At 36.0% G+C, this 19,665-nt stretch overlaps 1 protein-coding gene and 1 long non-coding RNA gene across 2 annotated transcripts; one reads left to right on the forward strand and one right to left on the reverse strand.

Moving 5' to 3' along the window:
• Positions 1-5,492: 5,492 nt before the first annotated feature.
• LOC125189738 (cell division control protein 48 homolog C-like) lies at positions 5,493-13,098 on the forward strand. The gene is made up of 7 exons (XM_048086979.1): positions 5,493-6,180; positions 7,781-8,391; positions 8,618-8,770; positions 11,507-11,559; positions 12,091-12,292; positions 12,879-13,013; positions 13,084-13,098. Exons 1-7 carry the CDS (start codon positions 5,493-5,495, stop codon positions 13,096-13,098), a joined length of 1,857 nt encoding a protein of 618 aa, XP_047942936.1.
• Positions 13,099-15,638: 2,540 nt separating this feature from the next.
• Positions 15,639-17,497, reverse strand: LOC125187520. Its single transcript, XR_007170619.1, has 2 exons — positions 17,248-17,497; positions 15,639-15,943 (listed from the first exon to the last, which is right to left on the reverse strand). It is a non-coding gene; the product is annotated as an uncharacterized LOC125187520 (long non-coding RNA).
• Between the last annotated feature and the right edge of the window lie 2,168 nt (positions 17,498-19,665).

Here is a 19,665-nt window from a genome sequence, read left to right on the forward strand (position 1 = left end):
GCTTTTGAATGCTGCATAGTTTACTGAACTCGTTCAAAAATTCATAGGGGCATTCGTTCCTACGCCCAGAGAAAGTGGGTAGAACTCCAAGTACATTCGTCTTGATATCGATCGACCTCCGTCGTGGGTTCGAGACTATAGCATGAGCGGATTCACCGTCAAGATGTGCGGTGAGTGACCCTATTTCCGGATCGGGATCTAGCAGATGAGCCATATTCGGCTCCTCCTCCTCCTCGGTCTCGGAATGCTCTGGTTCTGTTGAAGACTCCGGGTTCTCCTCTGTCGACAAATTCCACTCCTTTTCACTTTCTGACTCGAACGGGAATGGATCCTCCGTCCTCAATCCTGATCTGGTGGTGATGGTAGATGTAGATTCCTTGACTCGCCACTTGTATTGGCCACTCCCTGACCCAGATGAGCTTGCCCAACTTCCAGAATGGAAGCCTGCTTTCATAAACTGTCAAGGAGAAAGAAAATAACAGAAATTAAAATATTTACACCAAATCCTTAAACGAAATAACAATAAACGCCATCCATCCTCGACAACGGCGCCATTTGAAAGTACGTGTTTTTCTTAGTGCGTTACGTGTGCACATAGAAGGAAATAAACAGGTTCCCTCGGTCCAGCAAATCCACTAGATCACGCGGTCTAGTAACTCGTTGGTCGTAGGAAATCCTGGTCGTCGGACACACAGAGCACTTCTTTCAAAAACCGTCAACCACTTTACTAAACCTAGTATAGGGAAGTAGGGATCGATCCCACAGAGAAGGATGCGTAATAATCGTGTTCAAGGATTTGGACTTGTTTTTGGTGTTGGCTGCTGCCACGCATTTTTCTTGGGTTGAGGAAAACAAATTAAACTTGACTTGGAAATCTTAAAAATCCTACGCTAATAGCTAGACCTAGGCGAAATAACAAGAGAACGTTGCGAGAAAATTAACTGCTCAATCACCAGATCTAAGAAAACTACTCCAATTACCTAGACCTAGGAAATAAACTGACTGTGGGGACCATGACTGAAAAAGCAGAGTACGGACGAAAAGCTGGCAGAATAACTAACTCGAGTACTAACTAACAACGACATCATCTTCTTCAACCAAATTGCGTAAAAACTCATAAGAAAATCAACATGAACGAAATCAGAGCAAAGCAAACTAAATCTAAATCAAATTTATGCATAACAACGAAGAACTAAACAGATCTGCAGACGCTAGACGAAGTAAAACAGAAAACAAGAAGAAAACTCAAATCCATCTAACAATTTCCTTTTCTCACTTCGGATCCAACCTCAGACGCTAAATCCACTCCGGATCCAAGCGTCCGACACAAACTCCAACCAACAGAAACACTTCATTACTTCAGATTTGAACAACAACCTCCAATCAGTCAATACACCACAGATCTATCACAGAATTCCCAGATCAAACACCACAACATCAAAATAAAACAGAGATCGACATAATACTTGTTAAAATAAACTCTCAGCAGCGAGATCTACGTAAATCAACTCAAAATATCACAACTAAACACAAATCAACAAAAGCGAAAAGATAACGAGTATCATCAACAGCCAAGTCGACTCCCAAAAGTGAAGTTCGACCGCAGAAGTGCAAAACAACTTAAATTAAAAGAGATTGTATCTTCGTCTACACGCGGACGGTGTTGCAACTGAGAAACTTCTAAAGAAATGAACCCTTCGTAACCCGAACTACCCCAGATCTCCCATTCCCAAGTGTGTGTTATGTGTGTGAGCTAAAAGAGAGTGAAAAAGTGATATGATGTGCGTTGAATGCTCTTCTATATATAGGCGTTGGAGTGGGGCCCAGCGAGGTATAGATAGACTTTGTTGCCCTCAGCTATTGACTCCCTCCTTCACGCCTTCTTTTCTTTTAAATTCTGCTCACTTCACTTCATTCCTCTGCTAGACCATCTCCTTCAGCATTTCCTCAATCTAGCGATGTTTTTTTCACACACCTGGCTTTAGAAACGTGTTAGACCCAGCAAATTATAACGCTTTTCACCATATAACTGATGCATGAAATTAGCCTTATCAAATTTGTTGGAAATAAAAATAAAAAATGAAACTGAATGAATAGTTAAGGGATGAGATGGTTAAGAGATGGAGGGATGCATATGATGTCTCTTAGTTAAGAGATATGGTGAAAAGTATAGTGGGACCCATGAATAGTAAGAGATGAAACGGTTAAGAGACGGATAAGAGACAGATATGCGGATGACCTAACCTATAAAATAGGAATTACTCCCTCCGTCTGTGAAATGTTGTCCATTTTTTCTATTTTGGTCCGTCAGTGAAATGTTGTCCACTTTGCTTTTTCTCTATTTTTGGTAAATGAACTCTAATTTCCACTAACTCATTACACTCACATTCTATTATAAAACTAATATATAGATGTGGGGCTTACATTCCACTAATTTTTTCCACTCTCTTTTCTTCATATTTCTCAAAATCCGTGCCGAGTTAAACATGGACTACATTTTGCGGACGGAAGAAGTAGATAGGAACTCTAATAAAGGAGAAACAAATCTTACTAGCTACAATGTCAATCAAAAACCCCTAAAATAAAGTGAAACAAAGGACTATTTATAGTTAGGGCTCAATTTTGAAGAAAAGGGCCCACAAAACCTAAACATAAAATTTGATGGATAAAATGCTCGGTCGGAGCGTTCAGGCATCGTTCAATCGCCTGCCCGAGCGAACTCTCTGGAACTCCAAGTGCTTCGTTTCAACGCCCAATCGGGCATTCTATCAGATGTAATTCGCCCAGCCGGACGAACTCTCTGGAACTCCAAGTGTTTCGCCTCAACGCCTGGTTGGGCGTTCTGTCGGAAGTAATTATCCCGGTCAGGTGAATTCTCTAGACTCTGATTCCTTCGGTGCTCCAACGCCCGGCCGGGAATTCTGCTTGCTGAAATTCGCCTGGTCTTGATCCAGGGACGTCCTCAGGCACCAAAGACTCTTCTTGCAACACCTTTTGAATAAAGTTGAAGAGCCTTTCTTGTGATAGCCTCTTCATGAATCTTGTCACGGGCCTTCTATGCAACTTCTCGTATCATAATAAGTGAGTTTTAATCGTTGTTTTATAGCAACATAACCGATTTGAGCTAATATTCCCTCCGTCCCCAAAGAATATGCACTTTGAGTTCAGCACGAGTTTTAATGTAAAATTGGTAAAGTAAGATGTCCAGAGCCTTTGTCCTAGCAGCAAGGAGCTTAGACATCAATGTATAAGGTGCCGAGTTCGAGCCCTCTTGAACTCAGTTGTAATTTCCTCCTTTCTTAGGAGTTTATTTTTAAAAAAAAAAATTGGTAAAGTAAGATATAGGTGGAGATAAAAAGTAATTAAAGTATTGTTAGTGGAGAATGAATCCCACCTCATTAGAGAGAAAAGACTTTCTAAAATTAGAAAGTGCATAATTTTGTGGGACGGACTAAAAAGAAAACTGCATATTCTTGTGGGAGTATTATTTATACTCACATTTCATCGAAATGGTAGGATTGAAGAAATTCTAGTGCAGTACTCCCTTCGTTCTCTCATAGTTGAGTTATTTTTCCATTTCGGGATATTCTCTCAGACTGCGTTGGACGTGTAATTAGAGTTATGGAATTGGAATTAGAGTCTTCAATTCCAAATCTAGTGTTCGGTATCATAAAATTTTTAGATTTGGAATTGAATTACAATTCCAAATTCTCTAATTCCACAATTAGAATTCCATACAAAAGTAGTGGAATTCCAAATATTTATTAAATCACACACACAATACATACATTCTTATACACACTGCACACACATCACACATTTACACACTCACAGAGCACACACTCTCGCACACACACACTACACACATCCTCACACAAACACACAACAAACGCATTCACACACACATTCACACACACAACAAACACATACACAACACACACATTCACACACACTGCGCACACACAACACACATTCTTACACACACATTGCACACGCACCGCACAAACACATTGCACACGCACACTCTGCACACACACATACAACACAGGCACATTCAAAATTTTAAATTCAATTATATATCAATTATTTCATTTTGCCAAACAAAAGATTGAAATTGAATTCTAATTTAATTTCTTCCAATTCAATTCCAATTTCGTGTACCAAACGGACCCTCGTAGTTGAGTCATTTCCATATATATTATAATAACTTTTTTCATTTTGCTTACTTTATTCTCTCTACTTTATTTCATTTTCACTTTATTTTCTTAACCTTTTTTTTTCTTTCTTATTTTTTTTAAATCTATTTATGTAACACACTCAAAATTTATTTTTAAAATAGGGTCGAAAAGTTTTGCCTCGAATAGCGAAAGGGATCACCTCATACTTATATACTCCATTTCATAATACAACATTAAAATATTGACAAAATAGACCTTATTTTGCGGAAAGAGAAGTTAGTTAAAATATACTCCTTATTTCTTGCACTTTTTTACTTCTACACAACTTTCAATTTCATTAATTCTGAACATATTTTAATTTCTAACTTCTTTCTTTTCAAAAGTTATCTCTTTATAATTTAGTTTTCTGCTATATAAATTTAAAAGTTATCTCTATATAATTTAGTTAAAATATCCATATTTTTCTGTGTGGTAGTGTTGTATTTTCTCTCTTAATGTTATAAGTATGTTATCTGTTATGATAGTATTCTCCCACATTACTCTATTAGTATTCTTTTACACGAAATAAGTAAACTATTTATAGGAGTATTAAAATTAAAATCAAAATTTAAATATCATAAAAAGAAAAGAAAAAACGTTGAAAAACTTCAAGTAACAAGAAAGAAAATAACTAAAAAGTAAAAAAAAATTATTTAATATTCAAATTTTTAAAGGGGGCTATAATTTATTTATTATGAATATTGCTTCCATATATATTATGCATGTATCAAACAATCATAATCTCTTACTTTATCTTCGAGTTTACAACGCTGACCTCCTTCACATACTCGTATTCAAAATAAATCGAACTTCCGATTTATTGGTTATAGAAAAACATCTTACCTATACGTTATCAACAAAAATAAAATGAAAGAATGAAACTAAAAAAATGTAGTACTAGAATAAAAAATCCAAGATAACAAAATTGAATGATAAATTTTTTTTATTAAAATTAAGCAAAATTAACTGACAGAGTGCTAGAAAAGACATAAAATCCAAAATAATAGTAGTAAAATTAATTGACATAAATATTTACTGAACATATTTGAATGAGGAACGATTTTTATATTTGTAAAGTTTAAATTTCTTTATTTGAGTGGGGAGGTTATATTGGAATTTGGAAATAACTTTTCTTTCCATAAATAAAAACCACTTGTCAACTTTTAAGTGGTGTATTAAGAAATGGAGTATACAAAATATGAGGTGATCCCTTCCGCTCAAATAGTCTGTACCCAATTCCAACGCTCACCGGAAAACTCGTTTTATTCCGGGAACATGACGAGAGAAAAAGGCAGCGCCGCTGTGGCTCTCCGCCGCCACATCGAGTCCGTCTCCAACGGCAAAGGAAACCTCACCGACGAGCAAATAGTAAACCTACTCTGCTCGTTACACCGCCTCACCTACAGCCGCCTCGACCGCAACCTCCTAACTGAACGCGTTGCCAAAATCACCCAGCTCCAGCGCCGGAGAGCAGGCGTCTTTTCCCAAGATCCCGCTCCGTTCTCAGCCAGACGCCAAAAAATCAATGAGCCCGCTCCGTTCTCAGCGAAACGGAAAAAAATCAATGAGTTCTCCGCCAGTCCATTGGAAAAGGGCGATTGTAGTAATAATCCGAAAACGATTGGGAATTTAGGGCGGAGTGATGAATTAGGCCATGGCAGGGGAGAGATGAACAGGAATGGGAGAAGGAGTGAGAGTGAGAGTGAGAGTGAGAAACATAGTCGGCCAAGTTTTAGGGATTTATTGGGAATCACTAGTGTGATTGACGAATTGAAGCAGGAGGTGGTTCGGCCACTGCATCAGCTGAAGCTGCTGCGCCACCTCGGAGTCAAGCCTACGTCTCGAATTCTGCTGCATGGGCCACCCAAATGTGGGAAGACCATGTTGGCCCGAGCTGTTGCCAATGAGGCCAGATTGCCATTGTTCGAAATCTCTGTTGCTCGATTGATGCGTGGAGATTTAGGTATTACTAACATTTTTTTTATGTCAAGTTTGTGTGATATAATTGTATGCTTCAAGGATAAGGCGTATCAGTATGGCGGGTATGATTCAAAAATTAGAACATAATAAAAATATAACATCTAAAACTCTTAAAACAATTAATAACACATAAAATACTACTCTAGCCTCCACGTTTTTTGCACAAGGATATAGCGCATCAATATGGTGCGCTAGCCTCCACGTTTCTTGCACAAGGATATGGCGTATCAGTATGGTGCGTGGATATTTAGGTATTACTAACATTTTTTATGTCAAGTTTGTGTGACATTTGGCATATACTAGCATGATTGCACATTTGAAATTGGGTAGAGATGCTTGAATTGTGTGCAATGGAATGTTGTCAAATAGCGGGTATGGCGGCGCCATGGGCCCATGGCGTGGCGTTCGGTGGTGGAAACGCCATTGCGCCGCCGTATCCTCTATTTGACAACATTGTGTGTGTAGTGCATTTAGGAATGGGGCATTATGCAAGAAACATGGAGGCTGGAGTTGTATTTTATGCTTTATTAATTGTTTTAAGATTTTTAGATGTTATATTTGTATTATATAAATATATAAGTACTCCCTCCATCCCAAGATATTAGACTCATTTCTTTTGGCACAAGAATTTAGGAGGTGTTGTTTAGTGGTGTAAGTGGAGTTGGTAATAAAGTAGATTTTTACCATAAATAGAAATGACTCAAGTATGTTGGGACACCCCAAAGTGGTATACGAGTCTAATCTCTTGGGACGGAGGGAGTATTATTTTATTTATTTAATTAAAGACTGTCATATCCCGCCATACCGATACGCCACATCCTTGCGGCGGTTTTCAGGCTAACCGCCATAATCCGCGCCATACAGGATTGACAATATTGCATTTTATGCAGCCTTTACATTTTTGAGATTCACAAGAATGTGAGTAAATCTCATAGAATCACTCTTGCCTTTTTGGGATCAATTTAATGTTTTATGATCTACCAAAGTACTATAAACCAAATAGAGCTTCTCTATTATTCAACTTAGAGGGTGTTTGGCGTCGCTAAACTTATACCTTTAGAGCTTATAAGTTGTGAAAAGTGTTTGAATGATTAAGCTTATAAGCTACAAAGAGAATTGTGAGTTAGGAGATTACATTCTATTCAGGGGAAAAAATTGAAAGATACTAATTAGAAGGGTATATGTTGCAAATGACAAATAATAGAATTATTTTTGTAAATTGATTGTTGCTAATGAGATTATGGAAAACTAAGATGGGCCGAGGAACTTATTTTTCAGAAAGCTTAGAAGTTGTTGGAGCCTATTTTTTTTTTCCAGTTTAGAAACTGTTTTAAGGAGCTTATAAGCTCAACCAAACACCCTATGATGCTAACTTCTAAGTTATTCATCTTTTAGTGGCTTTAGCAGATGCACTTCTACATGTCTTGCTAAACCTCTTTGTCACTAAGATTTCTTACTTGTCCGTAGCCTAAACTCTGAATTTTTGTACGGTTCCATATTTCTATGGGTTGTGTTTCATAGAACTAATCCTCAAGAATTAACATTTTGTTTCTTTCCCCCTGACTTTTCTGAATTGCGTTCAGGTGCAGCAGAAGAAAAGATCCGAAGATTGTTCTTAACAGCATACATGAGAGCACCATCTGTTGTGTTCATTGATGAAATTGATGCGATGACTTCAGTAAAGAAAAGGACACTCAAGGAAGTAGAGTATCGCATAGTGGATCAGTTGATGGCTTTTATGGATGGGCGAGACAGACCTACCGGACCAGTAAATGACGATGTTAGTTTTGAAAGTTCTAATAGTACACCTGGCTATGTGCTGGTGATTGGAGCCACCAATAGGCCTGATGCTCTTGACACTGCCTTAAGGCGTTTATTTGATCGTGAATTTGCTTTAGGTGTTCCAGATGAATGTGAAAGGTTTGACATTTTGTCAGCTCTAACGCGTAATCTTAAGGTTGAAGTTGGTTTTGATCCCAGGAAATTAGCTAGGTCCACTATGGGTTATGTAGCAGGAGATTTGGTAGCTCTAGCAAAAAAGGCTGGTATGCTTGCTGTACATAGTATCATGGGCAAGAGAAACACAGAGTATCTCAAAGAACTGAGGCACATGGTTGAACATGGAGAATGTTACATGCAGCCATTTTACGATGAAGAATTGGAGAACCTTAGCATAACCATGAATCACTTTGTGGTAATTCTATTCTTGCACTCTCTTCAGAATTGAAATTTGCTGAAAGTTCAGGACATAAACTAAAACCTACCATATTTTTGTACAACCAACTCCAAATTGATTCTTTTTATAATTCTGTTGATTAGAGTTCTCCATCATTTCCAAGTTGTTGATCTCTCTCTATATGCTCTTGTAATATTTTTGCATTGCGTTGTCACATGTGATTTTTCCATTCAACTGAGGGCAGCAAGCTGGAAAGATGGTTCAGCTGTCTGCAATTATGAAAGATTTTTTCACCACACTACATGCAAAGTGGGATGATGTTGGAGGTCTTGAAGCATTGAAATCGGAGTTTGAACGCCATGTAGTTAAAGCGATAAAGTATCCTCGAGTTTATGAGGTAGTTTCCTTTCCTATCTGTTGTGCTGAAATATAGATGAAGGCCGTCAATTGATATTATCCCCATATAGTTTCTTGAGCTTTCTAAGGTAGTATTGTTTCCTAATTTTTTTTATGTCAAGTCTTCATGTGTCATGCTTTCTCTTCTACCAAACTTTATTGCTTAATTTGTTCTTTTTACATTTTATTCTTTAGACCATTAGACGGGTTTTCTTTTTTTTTTTTTCTCATTTGGTGTATTTCCAATTAGATTTTTGCAAGAGTGATTTTAATAAGGCCTGGTGCTCATTGCTCAATCTATGCAATCAAGAATTTTTAGGTTTTCATCTTCGTTTTATACATAGGCTTACTTCTCTGTATCAAACTTCATCGGTATTGCCAAACTCGTATGAGCTTACCTTGTATTCTGGAAACTAGCCAGTTGAGCAATCCCTGAGAGTAAAAGCTTGGTGACAAAAGATTTCCTTATTATCCTTTTTCTTGCTCAACTCTTGGATATTCACATTTTATTCCCTTTTCCTCTCTTTGTTGCAAAAGGGTAGAAACATATACTTTTATCGAGGAGCGATCAATTGCTAACTCATCATTTAATTGCTAACTATAACTAATTTAAGACCATAGGATTTTAGAAAACTGTGGTCTACAATTTGTAAAAAAACTACCAAATTACGGTTTTGGATGAAAATGTCAATATAGTGTTTCGAAAATATCAACACAATGCTTTGAGAATGTCAACACAATGCTTTGAGAATGTTAACACATTGCTTATATTGACATTCTACATGTATTATATTGACATATTTTATATATTATGTTGACATTTGTGTTGTACTAAAAAATTAAAAAAATTCGGATTTTTTTTCAAATTTTGACGTCGGAACATATGCAAGTGAGATCTCGTTAGAATCCTTATGAAATTATCTTTAATTTGATATATGTTGTGCAAAAAAATAATTTAAATCGAGAAAGTTATATACATTTTAAAATTATGGGATATTTTTCAAAAGTTAGTTACAACTAATTTATTGTAAATTGACATTAATAACTTTATTGACATTTTTTTTTATCGTATTGACATTTCGGGGTTGATGATCTAGACTCTTAATTTAAATATCTAATGGCTATTAATTAGTTGTAGTTAGCAATTAAATATTGAGTTAGCAATATAACACTCCCCTACTTTTATCCCATTTTCCACAGTTTTCCCTGGGCATGCCTCTTTTCCCCCACTTCATCTTTTCCTTATCCCTTCCCCCCCATATTTTCTTATCCCTTCATTTCTTATGCTAAATTTACAACCAATGGGAGCATACCCTAATAAGTTTTATCTTTTCATAGGATATAAAGACGAGTGTCCTTAGCTCCTTTCTCCTTTGTGGTCCTTCTGGCTGTGGAAAGACATTGTTTGTCAAGGCTGTGGCTTAAGAAGCAGGAGCAAATTTCATGCATATCAAGGTTCTTTCTTTAGTCACATTTCATCTTGCTTTAGTTGGAAACAATCAATGGTTTCTTATTTTGTACTCCCTCCGTCCCATAAAAGTTGAGTCGTATTCCTTTTTACTCCGTCCCAACAAAGTTGAGTCATTTCCTTTTTTAACAAAAGACAAAACACTAATCACTCATACTTTATTACATCATTTACTTTACTCTTTCTTATCTTTCCTACTTTTTTCATCTCTCCTATTTATTTAATATAAATTCTTAATCTCCGTGCCCAAAAGTTTTGTCTCAACTTTTATGGGACGGAGGGAGTACTTTTATTCACCATGAAGGCCCGTGATCTATTGAAATTTGGCAATCAGTGTGAAATGGCAGTGCATAACATATTCAGTTATGCAAGCACTCACGTCCCATGTGTACTTTTCTTCGATGAGGTACTTCCTTTTACTTTTTCCGACAGATGTGTTTTAAAGTCACCATGAGGTCAAAGTTCGGGCTGTAACTAAAGAATAACCCTTCCCCTTATGCGCAATGTCCTTTTTTACAGCATTACCTAATGGCATCACGTGATGATGTACGATGGCCGGACTTTAGACAGGTCTGTAAATGGCACTTCTCCCATGCTAACTTTGCTATCAATATATATGTCACTTAACATATGGACATAGGGGAGCACTAGGGCGTATCCGTCACAACGTACTTCCAATCTCGTGCTGCCACGTGGCAGAAAAGATGCATTATTGTAAGCACTGGAATGCAATATACATTTGTGAAGCTATAGATGGAACTATAGGCAAATTATATTGTTGAGTTTTGTATTATAAACCTAAATTGTCTACAATGCAAAATAAACATTCACTTTTTGAAAACCAGGTCCATAACAAATGAAAATGTCGTCGAAGTAGTCATTTTTTTATGGTTCCGTAAAAAACCTAATGGTCAACGCTAATTGCATGTTTTGGGCCAAATTCGTATTTTGGTTATATGTTTAGGACCAAAATTGACCTTTACTCTATATATATGTGCAATTCATCTATATATATAATGCTGCAAATTAAACAGTATAACTAACAATAAAAAAATGCAATTTGCCTATAACTAAAATGCAATCAGCGGAAATCCATCTACAATTTTCATAAATGTGTATTTCATGTTTGTGTGTTCAATATTGCATGTTACGTGCCACGTGGCAGAACGAGGTAAGAAGTACATTGTAACTTTTAACATTTGTTATTTTTTAAGCACATCCCTGTGCACATATTTAGCAAAAAGAGGATGATGGTCTTTCATACTGCAGCTAATATCAGAATTAACGATGGAAGGTGTTCTTGTGTTTGGTGCAACAAACAGGTACGGGATGCTTTGTGGTTCATCTTCTCTTTTAGTGCTCTTATTTTTTTGGGATATTGACATCTAATATCATGGAACTTTAAAAAAATTGGTTTTTTCCCACGAACTTTGAAATAGGTAAATAATATCACGAACTTTACCCCGAGTTTATTATTTCCACCAATTTAAAAATTCAATAATATCATGATACGTATATTTTTCGTAATTTCTCCACAACAACTTCGAGAGCTTCAAGTTTTTCAATCTTTGATGATAGTTTTTCTTGAAGCACATCCTACAAAATTGTTCTTCCATCTATTAATATTAGCCGGGATTTTTTCACTGGTGGGAAATAACAAACTCGGGATAAAGTTCGTGATATTATTTGCCAATTTCAAAGTTTGTGGGAAAAACCCAACTTTTTGAAAGTTCCATGATATTAGATGTCAATATCACTATTTTTTATTTTAGAGAGTACGTGATGCTTCTTGGTTTAATCTTGCTTCTTGAGCCTTTGTGTTGACATCTTTTATCTTGCTGGCCATATTGCAGGCTTGAAATTGTGAGTCATTCTTCACTCATCAAAACACAATTTGATAGGCTTCTGTATGTTCCTCTCCCTACTCCAGAAGAGCGAGGTGCGATATTGAAAGCTCTTACTCGATGCAAGCCAATAGATCCCGATGTGGACCTGATGGCCCTAGGAAACGACGTGGCCTGTGAAAATTTTAGTGGCCGTGATCTATTTACTTTGGTATGTCCCAACTTCTTTGTGGAAAGTCAAATATAAATCCAAACTATCACCATTGTTTCAATTGTATGTTTTGTATCCTGAACTACTTCGACCAATTAATGCACCCATACTACTAGAAACTCTACAAATCCATACCAGACAACATGGAAGTTGAGTAGGAATATATCAAATTTAACCTGGTAATACATATGGAAAATTGCATATTTTCATGCCACATAAGCTCAAAACAACCTAGTTTTGAAACTGTCAAAAGAACAAAAACAAAAACAAAAACAAATGCATCTTTATTTTTCTCCTCCCTCCTGCTTATGTGGCATTAAAAGAAATCATATATACATATGTATTTCCACATCAAATTTCTAATGATCCTGGCTTTTAGGTACTCAATTTGTCTAGTTATTGATTTGCTTAGTCTTCTGTAATTTGAGGTCGATTGACACTTAAAGATAGAACTGAAAAAATGGTGATAGTTTGTGATATATTTACCTATTTAGCCTAAAATCCAATGTGATTTTTGGTAATGATTTTCATGCACGGACGAGGTAAGTGAAATTCTGATAATCTTTAAATTTTCTATAATTGATAGGTAACAGAAGCTTCTAAGTTCGCCATTAATAGACCAGCATTGTCTGTTGGGAACCGCATGACAATCAAATATGCAGATTTCGAGAGTGCGTTGGCGGAAGTCTCCCCTTCTCTCTCAGCCACGGTGCTGCTACTGGTTTGCTTTGTGTTTTTCCCTTCACTGAGTTGTTTCTTCGCCTCACGGTCTTGATTTTGTGTGTGCGCAGGAAGTCAAGAAGTAGGAGCTTCAGTCTAAGAAGATTGTTGTACATAGCAGTTCTGTGATGGACTGGTAGCAAATCAAAGCAGTCTTTTAGGTAATATGTTACCTTAGTTATGTGTTGTGAATATGTGAGTTTTCATTGCATCTTCTGGAGCATTCTAGTTAATGTCTCAGTTGTATAATTGAGATTTTGATAGTGTTTGGATTTTGGTACAAGTGGTCTTTAATGAAATTTGATTTTTTTTTATAGTCTATAGTCATGCGCTACTAGTAGAAAAGTGGTATTCAATGAACTTTGGTAAGGTGATAACTATATAACCAAAAATGATCTAAAATGTGTTCTTATCATGTTGTGTTTATTTATCTTCCCTACCTACTAGCTCAATGGTAGACTACCCATTCTTCGGCTAGATAGAATAATGATCATGATAATCGATAGGTACACTAAGGGCTCTCCGAGCCATAACAAATAGCATATGCCATTACTAAAACTAACATGCGTGCCAAACATATACTCCTAGTTAATACAATTAACCACATAAGCTAAGCTAAACCCTTATTTATTTCACTCTCACAGAATGTGAGTTCTCCAGGCCCCTCTGGGATCGTTCCCGTTAGTTGGTTCACAAGAGGTCGAGTGATTTGAGATGAATCAACTGACCAAATGATTTTGGAATGCTTCAATTGAGAGCATTGTGGGAGAAGTTAAGATGGTGAAGAGAGGTAAGATCACCAATTGCATTCGGTATCTTCCCATTGAAACTATTTGAAGACAAATCAATGGTACTAAAATCAAACCAAATCTCGTAAAACTCTACCATTTGCTCTTTCATGATCACGCCAGAGCTCGAGCTCCAGAATTGACGATAATGGCCATGTCTCAATTTTTCTTCACTCTGTAGCATCAATTATATCTATTTTACATGTGTCTCTTACTTTATAATCCATCCATTAAACCGAATACATATATTTTTCTTAATTTCCATGCCAAAAGTAAACGCTTCAACTATAGCAGAACGGAGGGAGTAGTAAAAAATTAGGAAGCATTGAGAGCAAAGCGAACATTATCGAGGTACTATTGTGCAAAGGTAAGCTCCTTCTCATCAACGAGATTGATATGCTTATTACGACGAAAGGTGTTCAACATAAGGCTCGAAATAGATGAGGTCGAGAGGTCATTGTAAATGATGTTAATCTTCTTCAAATATTTGACGATCAAGCAAACTTAGTTAACATGAGTAACATAATGACTACATATAATAATAAGTGAAGCACTATGTGACTAGACGAGTTCCCAGTCATCATGGATTCATAGTTTTGGGTTTGAATCGTCACGACTACGAAACGAGTTCCCAATTCCACTATAAATGGACTCACCATCGAGCTGCCTAGTGATGATGTCACTCAAATCCTATCCAGCTGCCAGGTGTCTGAGTTACTCCCTCCGGCCCAGATAGTTTGCCCCATTTTTCCATTTTTGTTTGTCCCACATAGTTTGTCTCATTTCACTTTTTACCATTTTTGACAGTGGACCACATATTCCATTAACTCATTCATATTAACATTTTATTATAAACCTAATATATAAAAGTAGGAATCACATTCCACTAACTTTTTCAACTCACTTTTCATTTACATTTCTTAAAACTCGTGTCCAGTCAAAGTGAGACAAACTATCTGAGATGTAGTATATTTTATTCTTAGTTTCAATTGCCAATATCCTTCCTCAAACCTTTCATGGATAAACCTTGAACGGGTTGAACTTTTTTCTTATCAGGTTGGAACAACTCTCTATTGAGCTGGCTCAAATTTATAGCCCAGATATATTGCTATATATAGCTGGGGCAATAATTTTTTCGATTTCTATCCACATTTTGTCTCACACTGTACCCACTCTTTCTCTTTCCCTTTTCTATACTACTCACTTTTTCCCCCTTTATCATTTACTTTAACAATTTATCATTAAAACATGTGTCATTCACCCATAAGGCTATTTTTGGTGGACGGAGAGGGTATATGAAATAAACACTAGAATTCGGCTACAAATCTCGTTTTCCGTCTTAACAATAAAACACAATTTAATTGGTAAAATGTTTAGAGAATTTGAGTAGTCACAATCGCAGGATAAATACGAAAAACACACAACATTTCATATAAGACTGGAATACCATTGGCAAGGAAAATATTTACGGCTACATTTTTAACTCAAAACTAAAACGATTCAACTACCTTTGGACTAAGATATTATCATTAAAATATTAAAATAATTACTTATTTAAAAATACAAAAAAATGTACATCAAGTTATAGGAACAACATACAATACATTTCTATTGTCTAGTCCTGATTCAATTCACTTCAATGTAATATTCAATTAGAAATTGTTCTCTAGATCATGGTGTTGGATTGGGATAGACTTTGTATTAAAATTCTCAGGGGCTTCATGCTTTTACATTATTTGAGCTAATATTATTTGGATTCACATCCCATCGAAATGGTAGGATTGAAGAAATTCTAGTATTGGGGATAAAATAATCGATCAATCAACAAAAAAAGCGAATTCACAGGGAAGGGGGAGTTTCAGAAACTTAGTTACTTCGATATGTAAGACATATTCCGCTTCAGAATACTAAGAAACATCCTCTGTGGCTATACTTTTTCTATTTATTTTTGAAAGTACAAGATAAACCTTAACCAAAAAACTGGTTCCCCAAACACCTAGTTCATGGTACGTGATGCAGCAAAAGACAGCATAAATGGATTAAAATTTTCTTCATCCTGCTGTGGACGAACCAGTTGAAAGTCTCTCACTCCTAGCTTTATCAGCCTTTTCCATGTAATCTTGATGAGATTGTTGCTTTGATCCTTGCAAAAGTAAAATCTAGGCTTAGACCTTTTGACAACAATTGATATCAAGACAGATGAAATAAATGATGGAGATATATTCAAGCAATTGTTATAAGGCTTAAGCAAATTTAGCTGCAGAAATTTTTAGAAATTTAGATATAAACCACCCAGGTCATTCATGCTCTTTTCTTACCTGCACATAAGGGGGAAAAAAGGTACAGAAACAAAATTGACAACCTAGTGGAAACACAAGCACATCGTCCTAGACACACTGTCTTCTATCTTATAGACTGGGAAACAAACACAGAGATCTGACCGAGGAAAATGAAGAATAGGCAGCGAATTGAAAATTAATCGGATAACCACAACAAGTTTCCAAACTCAATGGCTTGTTTGACAAAAGTAATACACTACCACACTTCTTGCAATAATCGGGAGGGACTAAGGCAAAGAGGTTTACAATCTGCTAATCAAGTAGGTAGCCATTACTCTTTACTAATAATGCACAACTTGTTTCGATAGAAAGTCCAGTTATAGGATAAACATATGAGTTTTGATAAAGACTATGTCATCAGTGTTTCAGACTTTCAGGTCCTTGGCATCTATCCATTTTAAGATAGCGACGTGCATTCAGACCTTCCAAAACAGACTACTCCGTATTTTTTAATGATGAAAAAACAGTTAGCAGATGAGACATCTTTCAAATATAGACACCAACACAAGTAAATCTGATATACTATAGGCTTTAAACTAGTTATGATATCCTTTGGTCCTTTCCTTTCAAGTTTGTTTAAACCCAAATAAACACTAAAAAAATTAGATAAAAATAGATCAGAGATGTATGTTCCACTGCATGCTTACAAATCATTAGCTACGAAAAACTAGTAAATCGAATAAAAGCATCGCTAGTATACAGAACTTCAATGCTAATCTATCAACAACCATAAACAAAAACAAAACCAGCATATTTTTTCTGAAACAAGAATTCCACTCTAAAACATTGATGCTAACAAATCATAGTTATCCTACCAATAACTACATAACATAAGCCCATTTTCAAAGATCTTCTGATAACAATTACATTCCAATTAATTACTTCCAGATCACTGTTCTGATTCGCACTAATTAAATTCAGAAATCAAAACACTAAACAGCATTTTCAATTACCTATAAAAGGTGAGGGAATAAACCACAAATCAACGAAGAATTGTCAACATATACAAGAAGAATAGGGCAGATTTGCATAATATCTGATCCAAAATGATAGATTAGCAGAAAATCAACACCGGAATAACGAAAATTCAAAAAGATGCGAAGCTCACCGCGAGTCATAAGGTACCAGGGGACGCCAAAAATAACTCCGACGATGGCGATGCCTGTAAAAACATGCCTTTTCTCACCACTGTATAAATAATAATGCATTTTCGCCCTAAATCCTCCGCCTCCATTTCCTGATTTCGCCGCTTCACCGCTCATTTTCTTTGTCGCTCTTCAACCCTTTTCTCCGAGTTTGTGTTTCAGCTTAAATCCTCTACTCTACTTACCTATACTAAAGTCGTTTAATATTTAGCTCATTTTAATGATTATTTTTCTGAAAATACACATTTTCAATTCAATTGAATATTATAAACTTTTAATTTTTTCTTGACGGGTAATTTTTTTTAAAAACATAAAACTTTTAACTTTTTTTTAAAAATAGACTAAAGTTCAAAAAAATCTGTACATTTGCTCAAGAAAACATTTTAGTAATAAACATTTAGTGAGAGTTTTGGCTCAAAGTCCTAAACAATACTCTATATTTATATGTTTATTTTAAAAAATTAACAGTTGGTCATTATCATTTTAAAGTCCAACCGTAAAAGCATAAAAGCACAGAGAGAGACCGACGATAGGGTCAAAGCATAAAAGCACAGTGCTTGAAGAGCCAACAGATGCCCTCATGTTCCAACAGTCACCGCCACCGCCCACTAATACGGAATTCGTACATAATGATGAAGAGATCGTTGGGATACGGTGTGAGGGATATGCAGATGCCTCCACATCCCATCAACCACCCCCTACGGTGTCTATGCCTCCACATCCCATCAGCCACACACCACAAGATGATGCGGAGATCACGCTTGAAGAGGAGGATGCGGAGGTATCGCCAGAGCTAGAAGAGACTGGCGACGATGCTAGCTCAGGCGAACCATCGCCAAAGGAGGTAGTGACGAAGCCGGACGCCCAAAGTGTCAGTCCAGGAGACCCGCCATTGAGCAACGAATGATCTCCCCTCTGAACTGAGACTTGCAACAGAGCCATTGAGCACCCTTTGCCACCTTAGTCTCACTCCCGCCTTCTCTGAACCAACTCTCTCATCCTCGAGTCTCTCTCTCCTTGGTGCTTGAGCATGTTTGGTTTTGTTGTTGTTATATTTTGTATATTTGACAGACTTGAGTTGTCGTTGAGACTTTTGTGAATGAGAAGGCAATAATTTATTGAATGATGTGTTTGTTACCTTCAATTCCGAGTACAAGTTAACTACTTATGTTACTTCGCTCGCTCTTCCTTAGTATCCGCCTAAAAAGATAGTAAGATCTCATTCGCTTTTGAAACTGAAATTTTTGGAAAATTTTAGGCAATGCTAGTATGCTACACAGAATAGTTAGCCTCTCATGGAAAGGAACAAGGGATCTCGGCGTGCTTAATAGTAAAAGAAAACGGTCTAAACAAACATCACCATGTCATTCTGCAATAATAGCAATCACACCAACAATAGATATTTCGGTAGCACTCATCTAGTTCTAGATTCTACTAATTTCCTATTGCTTTGCAGATTGGTGAATCTATTGGAAAGTGAAATTAATTTAATTAATTTCCATATGGCCCGTGCAAATTTCAAGTCACGTACTGTGCAAATTTCAAGTCATGCACCGTGCAAATTTCAAGTCATTCTATCACGGACGCAATACAAATTAAATACTACACATTAATTATTTAATTATTAGCAGCGTTTAACTAAATTATTATAATCATAACATGAAGCAACTTATTTGAAATTTATCCTTAAACATGTCATGTTTTCAATAATTAGTGTTTTAAGTTGCGATCAGAGTTGAGATTCTTATTTATATAGAGAAAGAGAGAGAGATGAGTTACCTGTCTTGAGCTTTTCCATAGCGTCACAGAGAGCATTTATGTTGTGCTTCTTGAGGAACTAGTATTCCAAAGTATCGTGTGTATTAAAATGAAATAATCTTGTCAAGAAATCAAAGTATAGGTGTGAAAACTTACATGCTAACGTGACGAATCAAATGAGCAACGGCGGCGGCCGTTGTGCAGCGAGAGACCGACGATGAGTTTTTTTTTTTTTTTTTTTTTTTTTTTTTTTTTTTTATACTTCTAATTTATCTTTATTACATTAATTTATCATAATATTAATAGTTACTAATACATAAAATTTAAATGATTATTTAACTGAATATATATGAAATTTTAATTAGTAAAATAAAAATTAACTCATATATTTTAATGAATAGTTTAATACCGATTAATAGTTATTTAAATAAAGTTATCATCCAACGATAAACCACCTAAAATATGTTGAAGCTATTTGGGAAGAATAAAGTTACAAAAGTTGAGTAATTGAAAAAGTATGCAATGTAAGCTAAATTGATAATGAAAATGGCTGTAATAAGTAAAGAATCCAGAAAATAGAGAACAAGCATGAAAAGAGATGCCGGTAAAATCCAAAAATGGTT

The sequence above is a fragment of the Salvia hispanica genome, chromosome 5 (genome assembly GCF_023119035.1).
Source record: "Salvia hispanica cultivar TCC Black 2014 chromosome 5, UniMelb_Shisp_WGS_1.0, whole genome shotgun sequence".
Taxonomy (NCBI): domain Eukaryota; kingdom Viridiplantae; phylum Streptophyta; class Magnoliopsida; order Lamiales; family Lamiaceae; genus Salvia; species Salvia hispanica.

Excerpts from the sequence above, each read along its gene's own strand:
- LOC125189738 (XM_048086979.1), top strand. The coding sequence starts at position 5,493 with ATGACGAGAGAAAAAGGCAGCGCCGCTGTGGCTCTCCGCCGCCACATC. Across the intron at positions 8,392-8,617 it reads TAACCATGAATCACTTTGTG|CAAGCTGGAAAGATGGTTCA; the intron begins GTAATTCTATTC and ends AACTGAGGGCAG. Across the intron at positions 11,560-12,090 it reads GTGTTTGGTGCAACAAACAG|GCTTGAAATTGTGAGTCATT; the intron begins GTACGGGATGCT and ends GCCATATTGCAG.